At 47.1% G+C, this 21,190-nt stretch overlaps 1 protein-coding gene across 6 annotated transcripts in view; it reads left to right on the top strand.

The window, feature by feature from the left end:
* Positions 1-10,809: 10,809 nt before the first annotated feature.
* The window catches only part of LOC144155640 (cell division cycle and apoptosis regulator protein 1-like), a 67,173-nt gene continuing 56,792 nt past the window's right edge, over positions 10,810-21,190 (top strand). Inside the window, exons 1-6 of one of the 6 annotated variants that reach the window (XM_077687218.1) lie at positions 10,810-10,934; positions 12,226-12,279; positions 14,758-14,897; positions 16,492-16,524; positions 17,052-17,093; positions 19,666-19,883. In XM_077687218.1, the coding sequence (XP_077543344.1) occupies positions 12,228-12,279; positions 14,758-14,897; positions 16,492-16,524; positions 17,052-17,093; positions 19,666-19,883 (485 nt within the window). In that variant the 5' untranslated portion in view covers positions 10,810-10,934; positions 12,226-12,227. Of the gene's footprint in view, positions 11,027-11,341; positions 11,361-12,225; positions 12,280-14,754; positions 14,898-16,491; positions 16,525-17,051; positions 17,094-19,665; positions 19,884-21,190 lie in introns of those variants that run through there. The other 5 variants (XM_077687215.1, XM_077687219.1, XM_077687216.1 and 2 more) reach the window with 5 other exon arrangements.

Here is a 21,190-nt window from a genome sequence, read left to right as displayed (position 1 = left end):
CCCGCAGGCGTTCCGGTGTCCACCTCTAGGTGTGACAAATTACGCCTGCTGGTAGACCTTCTTTTCCTTTTTCTTCTCAATAAATTCACCCATTCATTCATTCGCCGTCGTCGTTAGACGGAGGGGAGCATAATTTCTTTTTACTTTTGACAGTGGCGGTCATTTTCTTGACCGGATAACAGCAACAACATAAATGACCATGACTTTTCGCAGAATGGGTGATATACTACTGACAGCCGTTACTGCAAAGGGCTGCCCGCATACAGCCGCTTGAAGCTGCATTGCGTCTTCGGGGGCACACAGTTTTTAGACGTCTAATTAAATCAACAGCGTCTCGATTGGCAGGTCTGCGTACATAATGGTAAACTTAACGCTGGTATACGAAGATTCCGCCGCATTCGGCGGTCGTCGTCTCCGATATCTGGTGGTGCCTTTGGCAGGCAACGGAAGGCCGCAATGTGCTACCAGCGTTGTGATTACAGTGCTGCGCGCACACCTGTTAATTGAGGCGATGTTGGCTTCTGTCAGTGTCTCTCTGGTCAGTCACCGGGGGATTACGCCCCTGTGCACTGCGCGTGAAGACGTACGATACCGCGCTACGCATGATGTTCACTTTTTCCCCACCAGCTTCACACCCTCAGTCATATCCCCAAGGTTTTGCAGTTTCGCCGCAAAACCTGATGCCAACCAGCATTCTCTTTACCGAATGCTCACAACTAACATCCTGGATCAAGGTACCTGGTTGCACACTTGAGTGTGCTGTGGCACTTAGGGCTGCACACACGAAGAGGAATACCGGGAGAGAGCCGGTTTTAAAGGCTTAGCATTTACATCAAAAAGAAGATGTTCATGTTCCTAGGGCACCTGGCCTAGTCTACATCTTCAGGTCGAAAAAAAAAAGTGCTGTATACAATTCCAAAGCTTCAGGGCACCAGCAGGCTACAGTGCAGTTCTCAAGTGGCGGGAGGTTGGCCGCCAATGCATGCTGTGTCTCAGGGGTCGGAGTTCCCGGGGCTATCCTCGTCCACCTCTTCGAGATCGACGTCACCGCGAGGTCGGACACCCTGCCCAGGGAGTGGCGCAGTATTGCTGATGACTCCTTCAGGCCGCGTGTGCTGGCGGGCACGATGCTCGGCGATTGCCGTAATCAGCCGTCGTGAGGTTAGGGCCGAGCCAATAGGCGGTTTGCTCATGCCATTGATGCGTGAAGTGTTCCGCGGGACGGACCAGACGCGCGAAAAGTACTCCCCCCTTAAGAGTAGGGTGAGAGGGTCATAGTGGTGCGTCATCACGGGCCGACCTCTTGCAACGGCCGCCGGAGATGCACGGGGCTCAGTGGCGGAGGGTCCCGGACGCGGTTCTTCCTCCACCGTGGGCTCGCCATTCTCCGGACGGTCGCTTCCAGGATCCGGCCTCACATGTGGGTCGGTCGATGGAGTCTCGCCAGGCGCGTCTCCCCCGGCCTCCGAGTCCTTAGATGCCATCCGACCAGTCCCCGCGCTCTGCCGTTTTGCAAGGAACTGCGGGTGCAGCCAGCGCCTCGCCACGGGTATCCACGTGCTCTCGCTTAACCCGTCCCGTGATTTAACGTTAAAGCAAGAAATGATACCTCGAAAAAATTTCACACACAATTATCCCAAAGTGATACAACCTACAGAAACAGCTACCGCTACCATAGGTGTGCGATTACAACAATAACCCATGAACAGTTCTACGTCCTCACAATGTCGCTTTAGAACGAAAAAAAGAAAGCGAATGTAGGCATGTGCCTTGCGTGCGTTTGGCGGACTGAACGTGGAAAAATGGCCCTCCAGAAAAAACATGCACCCCTCCGTCTATGACGACGATGATTGAACGCGAAGCTTTCTCGTGATGGATTCCTTGGTTTCCTAGTGTCACTATATAATAATGACACTAGCCAATCCCACACTGCGAGTATGTCTACTCTGGAGGTACGCACCACTTTCCTAGAATGCCCACAGCAACTCTCGGGTGTGCACTACGTAGTCCTAACGTTTGGCTTTGGGGTGTACGGCGCCAATCGGTACCTGCTGGTACCAGCTAACGTCCCCTCCCCCGGAGGGTCCCGCAACAAAGGACCCAGAAAGCTCCCGAAGAGCCTGAAAGGACCATCGAGACGCGCCGGAAGGCCCGCGGCAGGGCAGGGATCAACGCCGGGTCACAAGCGTTATAACCACCAGTCACTGCGTGAAAGTTTTTTTGAAAGCCCCTCTGATATCTTTCCACGACGCGATCACCTCAATAAAGTTAAACGCCCACAATGTCATTCCCTTCGTTTCGCACAATCATTCATACCACGCACCATTGTTGAGTGGAATGACTTGCCAGCGCATGTTGCCACCGAAAAAGATTCCAGTAAATTCTTGCAGCTCTTACACACTACGGTCACTAACGAGAATTTTGTTTTCTGTAGTTTTTACCTATTGCATAAATTGTAGCAGTAGCTTGCATACGTTGCTCTTGCTCTTGCTGCAGGCTATTTCTGCATACGCTGCCACTTGTTATGTTCTCTGTTCTTTGTTTTTACGTTATATTGTTTTCTTTTTCAGCCAATATTATGGGCACAAAAGTGTCGAGCAAATTCTTTAGGTCTTGCGAGCTATGTTCCCAATTTATCTGATTGTTTAACGATTGTATAACGCGGTATGGCTGTAGGTTGTATTTATTGTTTTTTCCCTTCGTTGCAGCTAATTACTGGTTATAATGCGTTTTGTATTTTTGTCGGTATTTTTGTATGTCTTGCCCCCCTCCTCCCCCTATGTAATACCCTCGCCTAGAGGGCCTTTAGAAATACTCTGAATATATATATATATATATATATATATATATATATATATATATATATATATATATATATATATATATATGTGTGTGTGTGTGTGTGTGTGTGTGTGTGTGTGTGTGTGTGTGTGTGTGTGTGTGTGTGTGTGTGTGTTGTTACATCGGCGAAGGCGTCCCCGAACCGGGCTCCGTCACCTCCGTCATGAAGTGCACTGGTAGCGTGGTGGTAGAGCGGCCAGCAAAAGTTGCTGCCTTGGTGAAGACGACAAAAAGCTAAAGAGATGTCAGCGACGATACAGGAACATGGCTCGAGCAGAGCGACAGCGGGATCCGATGCTGTCAAACAAATGCGTTCTGTACTCGGAGGAACCGCGTATTTATCCCCGAAGCGCTAACGGTCAAACAGCTTTCCTAGTGCCTTTGCACGCGGCGCGAAAATAGTTGAGACACACACAAACGCTCTTCCCCGGGCGCTCGTTGAGTCTGAGAGAGGGGGAGAGGAGATATCGGCTGCTGCGTCCGCTTCGCAGGTGCAAGTCTCAATACTCGACCCAGACCTGCAGGAAATAGCTTCGGCCTCCGTCAACACAAGCAGGCAGAAGAGGCAGCCATAGCCATTGCCATCGTATCTAGCGCGTCAGACCAAAAACACGTACGCGTCATCACTGACTCCCAGGCCGCCTTCCGGAGCTATGCAAGGGGCAGGGTCTCTTCTATAGCGCACTGCATTTTGCCAGCAAGGCGCCAGAACACCTCCCAATAGTATGGACTCCCGGACACGACTCTCTGCGTGGCAATCAGCGAGATAACGCTGTCGCCCGAGCCCATGCCTCCCGGGCGTCACTGGAGGATTATTACCCGGAGCCCATAATCCTGCAATACAGCGCAATTCTACAGCCCCAGCGACTCACCCGACAAGCCTTTCCTCCTCCACACAATCCTTAACCAGAGAAGAGGCGATATTCTGGCATCAACTACAAACGAACACGTTCCCCCACCTAGGAAGGCTCCACTCCATGTACCCTACGATTCACCCTTCAAACAAATGCCCTTCTTCCACAAGTATGCCTCCCTTTACCACATTACGTGGGCCCGCCCCTAAATTCCAAACATTCCCCGAATACCCAACCCAACTCTTGAGCAATGGAAAGCTGCGTTGCTCAGCTCGGACCCGGAAGATCAACGACAGCTGATACGACGGGCCACAGAGTGCAGCCAGAGCCACAGAAGCCTTGGAAAAGGGGCGCCTCCTCTCCTCAAGCAAACGACACCCTTTCCTAACCAGTGTAAAATAAAGTTATTCCTCCTCCTCCTCCTCAATAAGGAGAACAATTTGTTTTGTATTTTGCAGCCGCCGAGGTTGAGTCACCGACAACGAGGCGTCCACGCGGAGGCCGTTCCCCGGCATGCTGTGCCTGCCCGAGGAGGGCAGGCTTTCTTACACATCGGCGGAGATCTACGCAGAACTTTCAGCACGCGCATAGAAGGTAGCGGCGCGCTGAAATTGTAACAGCTTCTCCCTCGGGGGGTCCGAATTCCTGATGGACAAAGGTAAGTTGTCCGGGGGGATGGTCTTGAAGAGATGTGCTCGACAGACGCTCGACTCCAGCCCTGGGCCGATCGACACTGTGCTGGAGCTTCACCGATTCAGTCACTGGACGAAGAGTAGTTCCCGGGAACGTCCCTGGCCGCAAATACACACTGAAGCTATACCAGGCCGTTCCCCGGCATGTTGCAGCCTGTCCGAGGAGGGCCGGCTTTCTTACACAGCATCGGAGCTCTACGCAGAACTTTGTGTGCGCGCGTGTGTGCGTGCGTGTGTGCGCGCGTGTGTGCGCGCGTGCGTGTGTGCATGCGCGTGTGTGTGTGCGTGTGTGTGTGTGTGTGTCACCCGAATCAGCCAGGTAAATATTACTGGTGAGTCTACTCGTTAGTAGGCCACTGACTAACTAGTAATTGGGGGGTCACTGATTGCACACCAGGGATGACCAAGCTGTTAATTACCTGTATAGGTCACAAATGAGTCACGGAGCCCCCAGTTACCTGTGACCAATAACTTCCTGGGAACCCTCCAGTGATGTACCCACGGCTCACCGGTATGCCGCCGTTGGATCATGTGTAATGCGAAGAGGATGCTAGAAACGCCGAGGGAAGGGGACCGGAGTGGGAGGGCGAGAAATAAGTTGAGGAGGGCAGGAGGACCATGGAAAAAGGATTGGAATTGGAGAAAGGAAGAGAGGGAGGGAATGACAGGAGTGAGGGGAAGGAGTGCAATGGGAGGTTAAAAATATTACACAGCCGTGGGTTTTGGTTTGGCTCATGAGCTGCAACCCCTGACTTTTTTCCCTCAAATCAAATGAGCCGTGTCCAGTCTGGCATACCTCGGCGGGCCTCCTTGTCCACAATTCACCCTCATCGGACTTCAGCCGCAGAAACCAAAGCTGCGTACACTCCATTTTCGCCCGAGTACAAGTGTGCACCATTTTCATTTTTCGTTTCCAAGCTGCTGAAGAAACGAGAGAATGCAGTTTAATAATACTAACGAGGTCTGTCCTGCAGAGTCCTACAGGTGAAAAATGCGATTAATGGAAAAAAATTGAAGAAGAACGTCATGCAGGTGATACGTCATACGTCATGCAGGTTGTGAGCATTGTTATAGAGTCCATCCATCGAGTCCTTGCTCGTTTTATATGAAGATCTTCGTATGAGGCTATGAGAAAATTAATTTTTGCAACATGGTAAAGGGGACACGGGTGCGTTTCACCTATTTGTTGGACAGTCAGTATCTCAATTTACATCCCCTTCAATCCTCCGCGGTTCATCGTCACCCTGCCGCTCACCTGCCGTCCCTTATGGTTGCTAGTTTCCTTGTATCGAGGAAGTTTTGGACGTCCTCGCGTTCTTTAAGGCGCGTTTTTTTTTTAGTATTTGTTCGTGGACAATTAGCTGCAATGTCTCCAACTACGCGCTCGTTGATACCTTCTTTCCTATTTTTATCTAAAGACAACAATACTAGTCACCGCCCTCGCAAAATGCCCTTCAACGCCTCCTCGACACGCCATTCCGCCAGCGACCAAAACCGTTTTTTAGAGCCTCCCACATCCACTACCTTCTCCCTTTAAACATGACATGCACATATAGAGAATGTGAACTTGGCCTGAGAGAATAGAACATTGCTTTATCCTTGTCATGCAAAAGCATCGAGGGCATTAAGGAAGAAAGGGTTTTTTCTGCTATTAACATTCATGTTTTCGGATTTCTTTAAATGCAAATTGTCCCATTGAAGAAAGCAAACTTGACGAATAACAAAGCAAGGCACATGATTTGACAGAAAAATGTGATCTGCGCCATGGCATTACGCAATTCCGCAACAGCGCAGGCCACATTTTTCAAGTAAAATCGCCTTCTAGACCTAATAATTAGCTTCTTTTGCTGGTTAGAGCGCAGTGATTGGTTGTCAAACGGTATTATGGGAAAACAGACCCAGGGGCGTACGTAAGAGTCCGTAACAACCGAAGGAACACCTGCAAAACGCGTTGATTGCATGGAGAAGATCGTGGCTCGTGACGGCGGCAGTGATGTCGCCATGTGTCTCCCTGAGACCTATGGGAAACAAAATATTCACAGGCGATCGGTGATAGGACGTGCAGAGGCAGCTCTCGGTGTTAGACGATGCGATTATGGTGAATGATTCTAGTCGAAGCACAATAACCTTGCATACGCAACGTCATAGAGTCCTCGCTTTAAAAGGAGAAAAGAAAGTCAGCACAGTGGCCATGTGCCACACCCTGGGCTTGTGATCCTACAGATATTCTAGAAAGGCATTGGTCGCGCTATATCTGGCCACTCCTCCGTGGGACATGCACGTCACGTGTATCTATGGGTATGCAGCAAGCAGCAAGAGTATACGCATCTTTGGCGTCACTGCTTCCTTTATCCGCGAAATGATATTTGATAAATGATAATTCCATATGAAATTGTATTTTTTGTTACAGTTCTGGAATCCTAGAGCTGGATCCACATCACTACAATGCCCGACCTTCCAATTCTACCTACGCTCCCCTGAACAGACAGCGCAAGCCTAGGCGAATGGGTCCCTTCAGTCGAGAGTATGCGCGTGAGATGTTCATGGAACGATGTGGCTGTGCTAAACGCCAGAATTTCCAGACTTCGTGAACAAGCGGCAGCTTGGCGTAGTACGGACAGCCTCAAGTATTGGACAACTTTGGTAGTAGCTCTACGAAAGGAGTTTGACAGGAAGCCACCACTGGCAGCCACTGGCGCTCTTCGATTTACAGTGCCGTCTTCTGAGTCCGTCTTCCACTCCTTTTGCTCCCTCCACTTGGCTGAGAGGAGGATTCCTCAATGCTTATGCATGGGGAAATCCATTTCAAGGATCTCCTCCACTGGAGGCTCCAGTGGAGGAAGGACTCAGAATACCAGGGACAGTCTTGGACTCACCGCGGACTCCCCGAGAAGCAGCCCGGCATTCGATTTTCTCGTGCATCCCTATGGCTTCGGAGAATCCTCGTACCACCCGCGGACTAACCGCGGTGAGTCCGAGGCTGTAAATCGAAGAGCTCCACTGTTTTGCCAATAAGTGGAGAACGTCATTGCACGGCGGCAGAAGGAAGACGAAACCATCACCGACTACATGTAATAGCGACTGCAACGTATATAGAACAAGACAAGTACGCCCCAAACGACGACGATATCGTGGACTGGTTCATCAAGGTGTGCGACCGGGTAGTGCAAAACCTGCGCTCACGGCTTTCCACGACCTGAGGAGAGGGAGCGTGTCGGAATTCATCAACTGCGCTCAACAACTTGACGGTCGCATGACTACGACGAAAAGCTACAGCACGTATACGTGAAGCAGCTCCCACGGAACGATGTACTGAAAAACGCACTGAATTATAACCAGCAACGCAAGCCCACGTGGCTTACAGCAGGCGACTGAGCTCGCTGTCTTCGACGGGGGCACCGCGCGAAGGATTGCCCGAAACTCGAAACAAAAACTGTGGGGGAGAAGGCAGCGGGCGAACGACGAAAAGAAGAAAGAAGGGCACGAGCAGCGCAAGATTCCCCTGCTGCGTCTTGGACTGCCTTTAACTGTACCTGTGCTTTTGTCGTTTGGGGGGAATAGTCTGGGCCGATGCCATAGGGACGTGTGCAACGCCATCCACTCCTTCATTTCGGAGACAGCTCGTCTGCAGTGTTAAAAACATTCCGATTAGGCTGATTTTTACTATAGTTTTCCTATTTTTCTCTCTGTGTTTTCTTTGTTTTTTTTTCTCGTGTTTCCTCTCTCTCTCTTTCATTAACCTAGACCAAATTCTTTCTTCTGCTCCATTATTTTGCCTCGCTTGATTTATTCTAATGAAAACAACTCTTCTTGGCCAATCCCCCTAAGTGGGTATGCGCCATTTTTCGGGCCACCACCACCACCACCGACCGTATCGTGACGGCGCGCTCGGAGGACAATCGTGACCTGCGAGGATTAATGGCGCAGAGGCGCTGGAACTACGGGACACGGCATCAACAGCAACCATAGTGTCGTCAGAGTTTGCAGAACAGCACAACTTCGATGCTGGGCCAGACATGGACTGTGGGCATCCTCGATTTACCAGTCCTGGGCGGTCTGCGGGCAGTTTGAGGACTGCGTTCGGACCGGAAGTCCCGTAGGAATACATGGGAAAATCGAGCACCGGATCGCGTCTCGGGTAGTCCGCGGACGATTCGGGGCTGATAATCGAGAAGGCCATGTGTTGAGCACTCAAGGGACCATTCCGAGACTAGACAGCTCCTGTAGGAGCAGCCCAAGGGCACAGCGCCATCGGGAGCGCAAGCGCAACCGTCGATGTAGAGGTGGTCAACGAATTGGTGCACACGACGCCGTAATAGGGACTAGCAAACCAAATCAATGTACTAGGGCTCACTATCCAACAAAATCGACTCAACACACACACCATCTACCAACTCAAGACCCACGCAGACCAAATATCGGGACTTCTACGGCGCGTCACCGCTCGAGGACATGGCCCTAGGGAGTCCGACCGCCTCAAGATTACCCACGCCCTTTTCACCCCACGCATCACGTATACCCTACCATATCTCGCCATCACCCGCACCGAAATGACACGAACAGAGGCTACACAACGCGCACTATATCGCCGTACGCTACAGCTACCCCCAGCGCTGCTTCCGACGCTCTCCTCCACACGGGCACCTTTAATACACCATCCGAACTTATAGAAGCACACCGACAGGCCCAACTATCCCGCCTTGCCCTAACCCAAACCGGCAGAACCGTCCTATTCTCCCTCAAAATTAACCCACCCATCCACCACTCCCCACACCTCCTCATCCCTCCAGAATATCGAGAGGTTCTCTATCCCCTCCCTACCCCCCGCAACATGCACCCCACTTATCACACAAACCGTCGCCTGGCGCGGGCGCGATACCATGCCCAACACTTCCCTCCCTCCTCGGACACGGTATACGTTGATGCTGCAGAACAGAAACCCCGCCATACATACATTATAGCAGCAGTGAACCACACCCCAACCCCCTCTACCTCAGCCACCATCCGCGCTGCCCATCCCCACGAGGCGGAAGAAGCTGCAATTGCCCTGGCCACCACCCTCCACCCCACCCCTAGCCTCATATTAACGGATTCACAAACGCCCGTTTGAAATTTCTGCAGGGGCATCATTTCGCCCCTCGCCCACAAAATTCTCTGCCCCCACCCCCCTCCTGACCGCACCATCTCCCTTTTGTGGACTCCTGGCCATGTGGGCTTTGGCGGCGCGGAGAAGGCACACGAGGCGGCCCGAGCTGTGATACACCGGGCCCCTCAGCAGAGCCCCCTCCTCGCTTCACATCCCCCTCCTCACCTAGAGCCACTGCTCACCTTCCGCGAAATCACCCTCCATCACAGGCTTTCACGCACCACCCTTCCACCCCCTCACCCCTCGTTATCCCCGGTTGAATCATCCCTCTGGAGACAGATCCAAACCCATTCCCTCCCCACTCGATCCATCCTCACCCACATATCGCCATCCCTCTTTCCCACCCCCGCTTGTCCACACTGCGGGGACTACGAAGACACCCCCCACGCCATCTGGCACTGCCCTGCCCTGCTTCCTCTTCCCCTACCCAACCCCCCTGACTCCTGGCTGTCTGCCCTCGCGCGCTCGGACGCCCAGTCCCAGTGCGCCCTGGTCGACAGGGCTTCCGCGGCTCCACCGTCCGAACTAACTTAGCCTGGCCAGGAATAAAGCGTGTACAGGAGCGAGTGGATAGAGGAAGACGGTTCACAGTTACCGGTAAGTGGGAGGCGAACCTCGAGAGATTGGTGCGTTAGGCGGGAAACATGGCTGGGAAGAAGACATCACGTGACGACGAGCGTTGAAGCGGTGAAATGTAACGTGTAACCTACATTTGTCGTTAATAAATACAATTGTTCTCAATCACCGACCGCGCCATCATATGCGTCAGCTACTGACACTAGCCCACTTTCTCCTAAACCTCCTCAAAATATACGACAATAAAGATTATTATTATTATTATTATTATTATTATTATTATTATTATTATTATTATTATTATTATTATTATTATTATTATTATTATTATTATTATTATTATTATTATTATTATTACAAAGGAACTACCTGGGCTAGCCACCAACCTGGCTTTAGGTTGGCCCAGACCTCTCCCTCGTTGCGTGCTAGGTTAGCATGTAATATGATATAATAAGAGTTGAGCACTTGTCCCTGAACGCGTATTATGCTATGGCTGAAGCTTAATACAAGCCACAGATAGGGGATAAGATGAATTACACCATTACATCTTCACCAGCTTAAAACGCTATTTGAATAACGCGCGCAATTCTTGGGGAAAAAAAGCGCATGGACACTGGCGCAGTTAAGTAGAATCAACGTAACGATTATGAGCGAAAACAGGAAGTGCTGCACGTTAAAATATCTACGAAGCTTGGAAAACGATTGTCTACGTTGTGCTGATAGCACATAGAAGGCAACATTATCAACATTATCGCAGGTTCTGGAACGCTTGCGGAGTAGTTAGTTGTTCCGAGCCGCTTGATTTCTGACGTGGAAGCTACATATGTGAGTACCACTGCCGTTGTGATTACCAGAGAAAATTGTTGCGTTGACAGCGCGGCCCAGGCTGACACTACGAACTGCATAAATATTAGCAGGTCAGCTAACGTTCGCATGTTTCGTCCGACCCCATCGCGCGAGCCGGTGTTGATGCTCCGGCAGGCATTGCGTGCACGGGGCTAGCATACATAAAAGCTGTGGTGGTTGTGGCACCTCATACGCTGCCTACTGCCTAATTTGCATTTTCGATTTTTTGTGTATTTAATCGTGGTACAATGCTGCCGAGGCTGTAAAACACGCCCTTAAGCCTACCCTTCTCCATTAGACGTTAGGCTTATATTTGCTGAGGGATTCGGCTGATCTCTGTGCCGTCGATGTGGCGTTGCGCACATTTGAAGACCCTGGCTTCTGACTTGTGAAGACGTTCTTCCCGTAGTTTACAACTGGCTGTTGCGCATGCTGCTGCATTGATGGATTTTCTTTTTACCGCTTCTCCTTCTGCTAGTAACAATGCCGTTATCGTAGATCATTCCCCCCACTCCTACCCCGGCAACCCAGTGTCACGTCCGCTTCTCAGCTCGCGGTGGGAGCAGTAATTTCCCCAGACGGCGAAACCGCGTCCGCTCACTGACTAGCCAGAGTCACTGTTTGTTATTCATTACCATTAATAATTAGACATTATTCGACGTAACTCCAGGGATGAAGACCAAACCCAAGTCGAAGCATATCTGCACGAAATTCTAACTACAGCAAGGAATGGAAATTCAATTTCAATATCAATTTCAATTTTAAATATTAGCATTTCACCCGATTTGTTTGCAAAGCCATTTTTGTGGATAACAAGTGGTAACAAGATAACGTGGTAACAAGTAAACGTGCTTAACTGAATTAAAAGCTAAATTTTTTTTTTACGTGCTGAAAGTTTTTACGTGCTGAAGCTACAATTAATTTTGATCATGTTGGGATCTTTAATGTGCGCCGAAACCTCAACACACGGGCGTTTCTATTTTTGGCCTGTATTAGAAAAACGGCGGCTGCAGCCGTGATTGCAAGAATAACAATGTTCATAGTAACAGTAAATAATGCTGATTCTTCCTAGTGTTCATTTGGCCGAGATAAAAAATTAGTATGCAGCTTTTTATGTAGCTTTACATTCTTACATAAGTAAATGATAGCAGTGTAGAGGAAAGTAGCTATTTCTAGCCATTCGTGCAGGCACAGATCTGTATCACATTAAATACGTTTCACAGCCCTTGTGATAGTACCATTTTGTCTTTGTGTGCATCTGATTTTCCAGAAATGTCTCAGTTTGGAGGCGCTGGGAAGAACCCACCATGGATGAGAGCCAGTGGTGAGCCTGAACTTTCGGCCTCCATTTTATGCGAAAAGGTGTCTGCAGTACTTGACAAAGCTGCATACGTGCATTAGTAGTGATGCACTAGTTTTTGCCAAGGAGCAGACAATTTCATGGCAATAAATTAGTACTGAAGCATGAATGGCAACTGTGTAAGTTAAAATTTTTGACATTTGTAATCGCAAGATAATTAGCTGGTTTATCCACAGGGACAGGAAATGAGTGCACTAAGCTAGCTCAACTGCTAGCTAAGTGGGCTTTTTCCATGCCCTAGTGGTGTCACCAGTGGAGTGACTTGTGCTGGTTTCCATTAACAAGGTAGGCGCTTGTTGTTTGTTGTGCTCCATGCATTGTAGTCAGCTGCTGGATGCCACGTGTGTGTTACGTTTGCCTGAGTTAGTTGCGCAAAGTGAAATCGGGCAGACTTATTATTGTTCTTGTGTTCTTCGTTGTCTATCACAGTCAGAGTGCAGCCGCATCACCCCCCCTCCACAGAAACAGTGTTCAGTAGGCTTAAACACAGGATTGGGCCATGTTTGAATTTTAAGAAGTTCTACAACCTGTAAAAGGCTTTGGTTTTCTAAAGTGCCTCATAGAAGATTTAAATATACTTTTGAAGCCAAAATGCCTGCCTATTTTGATAATTCTGAATAGATAGTGGCTGGATTATAGTGTCAATGCTGGAAATAATTGAAATAATTTTTATTCAACTGTGAAGAAAATTTTACTGCGAAGTTAGTGCCATCCAATTTTACCATCCAAGCAAATTTTTGTGGTGATGTCAGCAAACTATCATAATTGAGAAGGCAGGCACATACCTACCCAGGGGGACTGGCCATACCGGTATAGATTACGGTTGCATAAGCTACACAGAGTGCAAGAGTACCCAAGAGCATAGAAATGACGTAGTGACGTCACCACGCTTATTCACTGACAGCAGGCACATACCTACCCAGGGGGACTGGCCATCCTGGTAAAGATTATGGTTGCGTAAGCTACACAGAGTGCAAGAGTACCCAAGAGCATAGAAATCATGTAGTGACGTCACCAAGTTTTCATATATAATACGGGAGACCGGTATAGCACCTTCTTTAGTTCATTCCAGGCTACCTTGAGTAGACAACGGAAAATAAAAACGCCAGAAGAGCCAAAAGAAGCACAGCATAAAGCAGTTGTGAATGTCATTGTGCAGTAATAGAAAGTGTGGTTAAGTACATTTCGCTTGTCTCTGGTTTCACTCTTTGTAGAGCCACATGTGAGAATTCAAGTGACGTCGCATGGGTAATCGTTGTGGGTGTACAAGCTTTGCAGTCCAACCACCTTCACAGCATGGATTGGCACCATTTTTTTTTGTTAATGTTGAGCTCGGCAGTGGGGTCTGCAAATCTTTAAAGGGGGTGTTTTCTCTCTTTGTTGTCTTCACATTGTAACAAGTAAAATGGAAAAAATGCTTTTTAAAGGAAAAGTAAATTTGCTTTAAAGGGAAAGTTCGGTGGTTCTGGAAGTGAAATAAACCTTGACCCTTAGCAAAATGTCCATCAAATAGTTTTCATAAAGGAAGGCATTTCGTGGTACTTGCAATAGAAGCAGCACAGTATGCAGATGGAAGTGCCCTGACACGCTTTGCCTCTACCGGCGGGCAGGCAAAGTGTGCTGAGAAAAACTGGAATTTTGTCAAAAGGGGACTTCCAGCAGGAACATCTGCCTGTTGTTCAGCTCTTCTTGCTGTATTTTGATTGGACGTGTGCTACCGAGGAAGCACTGTTTGGTTTCTTTTTTGGTCTGTGCTCCGAAGAATTTTCATTCTCTAAAAGTGTGCATGCACAGCGAACAAAACTTTCATTACTCAATGGTACTTTCCAGCATGATTCTCATGCTGGTATATTGTGTAGCCCATGGCCACACATGCAGGGTGCTAAATAGCAGCAAGCATTATGCTAAGTGAAGTACATTGGGAACACATTTTTTGAGACATTACCCAGACAGTGGGGGCCATCAGTATTTATATGTTATGGTAAAGATATGGAATGCTGGTGAAGACTGCTATATTTAGGCACGGGCCGTTTCTTTCATGCTCCAGTAAAAAAAAAATGTACACGCACGCACATGCACACGCACAGGGTATCTAATTTAGGTATCTAATTTATCGGCACTGCCAGAAGTGGCTTTTTAAGTATTACTGTGCTGCAGTGCTTAACTGGTCTCCCCCTATTGCTTGCAAGTAACAGTAGAAAGAAAAAGCCTTTCACTATGTGAATAGCAATTAGGAAGCTGCTGCTTATTTACGGAAGTGCAGAAGGGTTTTTAAAAACATTTCCTGTGTGTATGTGTGTGTGTGTGCATGTGTTGCGCATGCACTGCCCCAGTATTTTGTCAACACCCTGAGGGTGTTAGTCTCAGCTCTCGCTGAGGCTAGCGAGAGCTGCTAGTGTGCAAGAGTCTCAGCGTTCGCTTGTGCTTTTCTCTTTGCAGCAGAGCTTCCCTTGGCCGGGAGTGCTATGCTGGCCCAAGCTGGCGCCAGTCTAGCATCAGCCCTTTCGCAGCCACAAACAGCAGTCCAGCAGCAGCAGACGCAGTCATTTGGCACTAACTTGGCTGCGCTTGGCCTTGCACAGGTAAACAAGTCCCACATGCCCGTACAGTCAGTGCTCACTAACTCAAACTTCTTGGGGCCGCAGACTACCCCGATTTACTCCTACTCAAGGTGGAAAAAAAATTAAGACTTATGCAGTCAAAATGTGGATACTACTTAGCTTTTTTTTACGCTTCCATGTAGGAAGTCCTAATTATTTGCTTGTATCAACATATAGGGATGCTAAGCCTGTTGATTGTGCGTATGGACGCGCGTGAAGACCACCTGCGCAAATAAGCTATGTTACCAGGGGGACACAAAGTGAGAATTTGAGCTGTCAGCAGCCCAATTAACTAAAATTTACTGCAGTAAGTGGGTATGTTTTTATTAAAAAGTTAGGGTCAGTCGTGTTTCTACAAGAATTCTTCTAGCGTGTCTGTGCTCCGAGATATCCGTCTCCAAATTATAATTGTCGTTCACATGGTTATGCATGCAAGAGAGTTAGGAACGGTGCAAAGCTTCTCCCTGTTGTGATGCGGCTGTTGCGTGTGGTGTTTAGTCTGACAACGGAGCGAAGGCATTGGCAAAGTGACAACTTTCCCCCTTCCCCTCTTGGCTGGCGAAATCAAGATATGGTAGAGCCGCGGCACGTCAGAGAGGAGCTTTGCGCCGTTCCTAACTCTCTTGCATGTGTCATCATGTGAACGACAATTATAATTTGGAGTCGGATATCTCGGAGCACAGACACGCTAGAAGAATTCTTCCAACTGATACTGTGTAGAAACACGACTGACCCTAACTTTTCAATTCAAACATACCCACATTACTGCAGCCAACAAGAAGTTCATTATTCAGTTTTAGTTAATTGGGCTGCTGACAGCTCAAATTCTCACTTTGTGTCCCCCTGGTCACATAACCTATTTGCGCAGGTGGTCTTTGCGTGCCTCCAAGTGCCTAATTTTAAGGAAACCTTTAAAGCTTGATTTGAACACCACGTATACTTGATGTATGCATGCACCAGCAACCTACACCAATTCCCTTTTGCTCGTGCCGCATTTTAAAGCAGCGTAGTTTCTTGATGCGTATTTCAACCCGTTTAATCAATGTCATTTACTCATACGAATGGGCCACTTTACACTTTAGCCATAAAGGTGGGTTAGAAAGGGTACCTGGGAGAGTGGAAATACTGGGTAGGGTGCAGCTGTGTGATGGCTGCGACTGATGGCTCGTTCTTACAGCAGTCAGAAACGGCTTTGTTCAGGTTGTGAAGATAACACTGTAACGGTTTTTCTGGCAAGAGAATTCACCATATTCTACTTACTCGCTGCGTGGTGGTGAATGTGCGTTCCTGACTGTAAGCGAGCGACTCTGTAAAGCTTCATTGTTTTTTTTTTCATACAAGGAACTCGTAGGAGTGAATGAAAAGTAGGAATTAAGCAAAATGTTTTTTCTAAGTAGGCAGTTTTCAAATGCTTGGGAAGTGTATCAAATCAATGAGAACTTCAATTTTTGTTTGAATTCACTGGCAGTAGAAATTCTGAGAGAACATCGCTAGTCAACTGTGCTGATTTTTTTCCTGTCTGCTTCAAGGAACACTTTATGAACATGCCTGTCCTATTCTTTTTCCTTTATGACAGAATGCACTGCAGGCTACGACTGTTCTTTCACAGGTGAGTTGTGTTTGTTATATTTCTGCCAGCATTCAGTAAATGTCAGCTGTTAATGTTGCTCTTTGCTGCCATGATTTTTAAGCACTTGCTTGGTAAACTTGCTCATACTCCCAACCCATGGGCACTTACTAGAAGGGTTCTAATGTTTGCCGCCGTAATGGTAATGTTTTTTTAGCTCAAGGCCCTCTTCTCCTTGAGCAGAACCTTTGCCATTTATGTGTATTTTATCTACACATGCATCCCGAAAGGTTCTGTTTTATTTATTTTGCCTTTTTGTGTCGTAATGTAAACAAAAGGCATCAAAACTGGTGAGTTCTTTTTCTCTTTTTTTTCTTTTTTTTGTGAGACCTCACATTTCCATAAGCATAATAGTAGCCATTGTTTTCCCCCACTAAATCAAGGTGATGTGGAAGGGGTCACACCTGTAACTTTGTTGGCACAGCAAAAGTGTTTGTAAGGTTGTTAGTCTCCACTGCTGTACAGCTCTGAGCCTGGTAACTGAAGTTTGGCTTCTTTTATCGATGCAGCCTGGCCTTGCTATTCCAGCATCGTTAGCCACTTCACCTCAGGTAGGAGCTCTGTTGCTGTGGCTTTGACAGTGCCTATGCTTTGTTCGAACTGAAAGCCTTGCCAGCACTGTGGGCCTGTTGGCCTAACACACTTGTCTGGGTAGGCTTCTGGGTTGGCAAGCCCCCTGCGTTGTTACATTTTTGATAAAGACTAACAGTGCTCTGATTTATTTTTTTAAAGTTGGGATTTTGTTGGTCCTATTTAATTTAAAATTTTCCCCCTATATTTATTGATGTGATATGGCTGTTTTAAAGGTCCCTGTTTTTGCTTGCTAAAGGTGACCTTTTTGTGGTTATTGAAAATACCATTTAATGAGTCTGCAAAATGCTAAAAGAAGATACATAAATTGTTGATGTGCAATTGCTGTTTCCTGCTATCAATACATTGCCATAACGGGCCATTGCTTGTCTTTCAACAAGGACTTAGTGACCTCAGTAAGTCCTTAGTTGAAATATTTATGCATCGTTGCATTTTTTCTGCTTTTGTTTTTCCATTGAACTTGGTCTTCTTATTTTGTACCTAGTTCAGCTTCCTCCGTGTGCTTTGTCCAGTTTGTTTACACGTTTTTGGTGCACATTAGTGGTCATTGTCGTTGACTGTGGTGCACTCATAGTCCAGCTGTGCCTTATAACCCCCTCCTCACTAGGTATCTGAAAGCCCATAAAGTGTCCACAAGGGCTTGCAGAAACATGTGAGCACCGCGGAGGCAAAAACGCCTGGCACAAAATGGGGGAAAGGGCTTAAATATAAGCTAAAGTTTGTACCCCGTATGTATTGCGCCTATCATCTGTATGCTATATCTTGGTGTAGCTTGAATTGAGAGTGTCACACCAAAAATTACTTATAAAACTGGCACGTATTAAGGATGAAACCTTACTAGCAAAAATAAATCATACCTTACCTTCAGTCAACAGAGCATACTTGTTGACGGCTCATATCCTTTGGCTGCGCGAGTGCTCTTGGGCATCCACAGGGTGTCCCACAAGGCTCTGTTCTTGGGCCACTTTTTTCTTAGTTTGCATCAATGATATTGTACATGCCATACCTGTTAACAGTCAAACTTTTCATAGATGACTGTGCCCTTTAAAATGTAATTTTTGACTATAATGATGAGGTCGTCTTAAATGCATCACTAGAAAATTATAGAAATGTACCTGGCAGATGAACCTTAATTACGAAAAGACCATTTCAATGATTGTAACACAAAAAAAAGTCCCATAAAAGCACATATACGAGGCAAACGATCACTGACTATCAAAGGCATCATGTTATTATTCAGGAGTTTATGGTGCTATGCCACAAAGCACAGTTTGAATCACCTTCTTTTGCAAGAATTTTGCTAATGCAGATGAGTATTAACGGAGTTATCGCATGTCAATAAAACACTTCCCTCCCTCCCTCCCTCCCCTCCCCTCCCCTCCCCTCCCCTCCCCTCCCCATCTCTCTCTCTCTCTCTCTCTCTCTCTCTCGTGCATTGGTTGTATAATACTGTATAAGCTGGTGTTCTAGGGGGAGTGTCCACAAACCTATTCCTGCACATGTTTTTGTACATCTTCTATTTTACACCTTCATTCCATAGACATTTCACTAAGATTCCTCATCTACTGATGCCGCCCATGCCCACATTCATTCCTTCACCTAAAATAGACTGTCGGTCTCCAGTGCTAGTGTAGTCTCTGTAAACAACTTCATCTATCCTTGCTTTATTCTCTGCTACCATTAATTTTTTTTTAAATTTTCATTAGGGCATGTAATTGTCTATTTCTATTTTCATGGCGAGTGTTTACATGCTTGCTTTACATATATGTCGAACGAGAACTATTTGCATGCTTGTCCGTTGATGTCTGATGTCTGGCCTGAGCTAAGTAGAAGAGTGATACTTGCCAGGCATGGTGGCGCCATGTGGCACCATGCCTGGAAATTTTTATGGCACCATACCATAAAAATTTGCCACATTTGCAAAAATTTACATTTCTTCATAAGTTTCTGCTCATTCTACTTTGCATTATGTTCTTCAGGTTGCACCTGTTTTTCGTATGTCCTAATCTGGAATGTGGCTGGTGTCTGGATTCTGAAATTGGATAGAGGGTTGCGACTGTTTAACTACCGTAAGGTTTCCAAAGAATGCCCATCCAAACCAGAGATATCAAGTGAAAAACACGGGATGGACAAACTTTGGGTCAGTTGCGAAAAACTGTAAAAAAGTGGCCTCACCAACAACCAAAACTGCAGAGATATGTACTAAAAAGCCAAAAAAGTTGTGCCTTTTTTGTTCAAAGTCGATACATCGGCGGTGTTCGCTGCCACGGGACGTTTTCGTGGAGGGAGCTTTCCGGGCTCTCAGAGGTGTCAAAGCTAGCGCGATTTTAGGGGGTGGGCGAGTTTGGGGTCTTCTAGAAAATTGAATATTTCACCCCAAAAGGGGGGTGGGCAATGTTTTGGGAAAGGCGTTCTCTCTGAACTTTACGGTAATCTGTTTGTGAGGCCATAAATGAGGTTCGCAGCTTCTCTCGATATATAGAAACCTGCGATAGTGGCAAGAGCGTTTTTGTTGCCTGCGGTGTTGTTCAGGCGGGGCTGGGTCTGTCGGCTGCGTCGCTGGCGGCGTCGGGCGGTGCCAACCTCGGCTATGGCAGCACGCAAGCGGCAGCTGCTCGACTCCTGGGGGCGGCAGCTGCCAGCACAGGAGTCGCCTCCCCTTCGACCAAGCAGCGCGTCTTCACGGGCACTGTGACAAAGCTTCATGACAACTTTGGTTTTGTTGACGAAGATGTGTTCTTTCAGACTTGGTGAGAATCGAATGCTTTTGGTTTTTGGGCTTCCAGCAGGGAAAGGGGCTAGTATCCTTCTGCTTGACTGATTTTAATGTATGCCACTTTAATGTATTCCACCTCAGTGCTACAGGATTTCATGTTCAGTAATGAAGCATAGCAAAGGCTTACAGGACCCTAGAATTATAAAAACCAACACTTGGACAAATGCCTGTTGGTAATCCTGTGCAGAAAGGATAATAAATATTTTGTGAATGGATGACATTTAATAGTATAAACCTTTGAGGCATACAAGTTGTTATATGTATTTCTGAGTGTTTGTGGTCCTAAGCTCTTCATTGCCTTGCTATGAATTTCCAAGACGCTTCACAAGAAGGCTGCTCATATATTCTTCTCCACCTTAATGAACTGGTTCGTACTCTCAGAGGGAGGGGGTGGAGATAGGCCAGGGCTTGGAAGCGGTGGCTATTTAGTTAAGTACTAAAATGGTCAATTTGGGAGAAAAAGATAAATAAATATAACTGGAGTTACTCCATAGGGAATAGGAGAGATGAGATGAAATCATTGTTTCACATCTCTCAGTTTTATTTTGTTCACTTTTTCTTCCGTTCACTTCGTCGTTGATATCTGGGGACAAATCTTTCGCTGATCTCATAATTGCCGTCTGAATTCAGGGTAAGCCAGCTCCGAAAGGCAAAAAACTTCTAAAAACACACACGAAACAGTGAACAGTCAAGCCAAAAGCAAACTTTCATTGGGCAAATGAATTTGGCTCATTTTGATCTGGGGAACAGAAGGATCTGACTCATTTTCGAAACTGCGATCTGTGTACACGTTTGCGGGACGTTATTTCATCTATTTTCTTGCCCCCCCCTTTTTTGTGCGATAGTTTCCGAGTTTTTCTTGTTACTGCAGCTTTAACTGACTTAGTTTCGGTTTCTGGATATGGCTCATTTTGGGAAAAAAAACGCCTCATATGATCTTGGGTTCAAGTGCCAAAAATACAAAAAAAGCGTCCACATGTGATGCATGAGCGCTACAGCTGCACTTGTTTTCTCACTCATTATCCGTGAGCTTCATCTTGCATGTCAGAAGAGACGAGTATATATATATATATATATACAGAGAAAGAAATGTCGGCAGTCTGCAACGCCAAAGTAGGCATAGGGGAATGGATAGACTATTTTTTTTACTGTTAGTGACGTTACATTATTTTTAAAAAAAAATAATTATGTGAGAAAAAAAGAAAGAAAAACACGCGCCCAGAGTGGGGACCGAACCCACACCTTTCAATTAGATATCAAATGCCTTACCAATTCGGCTAT

The sequence above is a fragment of the Haemaphysalis longicornis genome, unplaced genomic scaffold (assembly GCF_048455015.1).
Source record: "Haemaphysalis longicornis isolate Haplotype H1 unplaced genomic scaffold, Haemaphysalis longicornis Haplotype H1 scaffold_1, whole genome shotgun sequence".
Taxonomy (NCBI): Eukaryota; Metazoa; Arthropoda; class Arachnida; order Ixodida; family Ixodidae; genus Haemaphysalis; species Haemaphysalis longicornis.
This window is presented reverse-complemented; position numbering and strand designations above follow the sequence as displayed.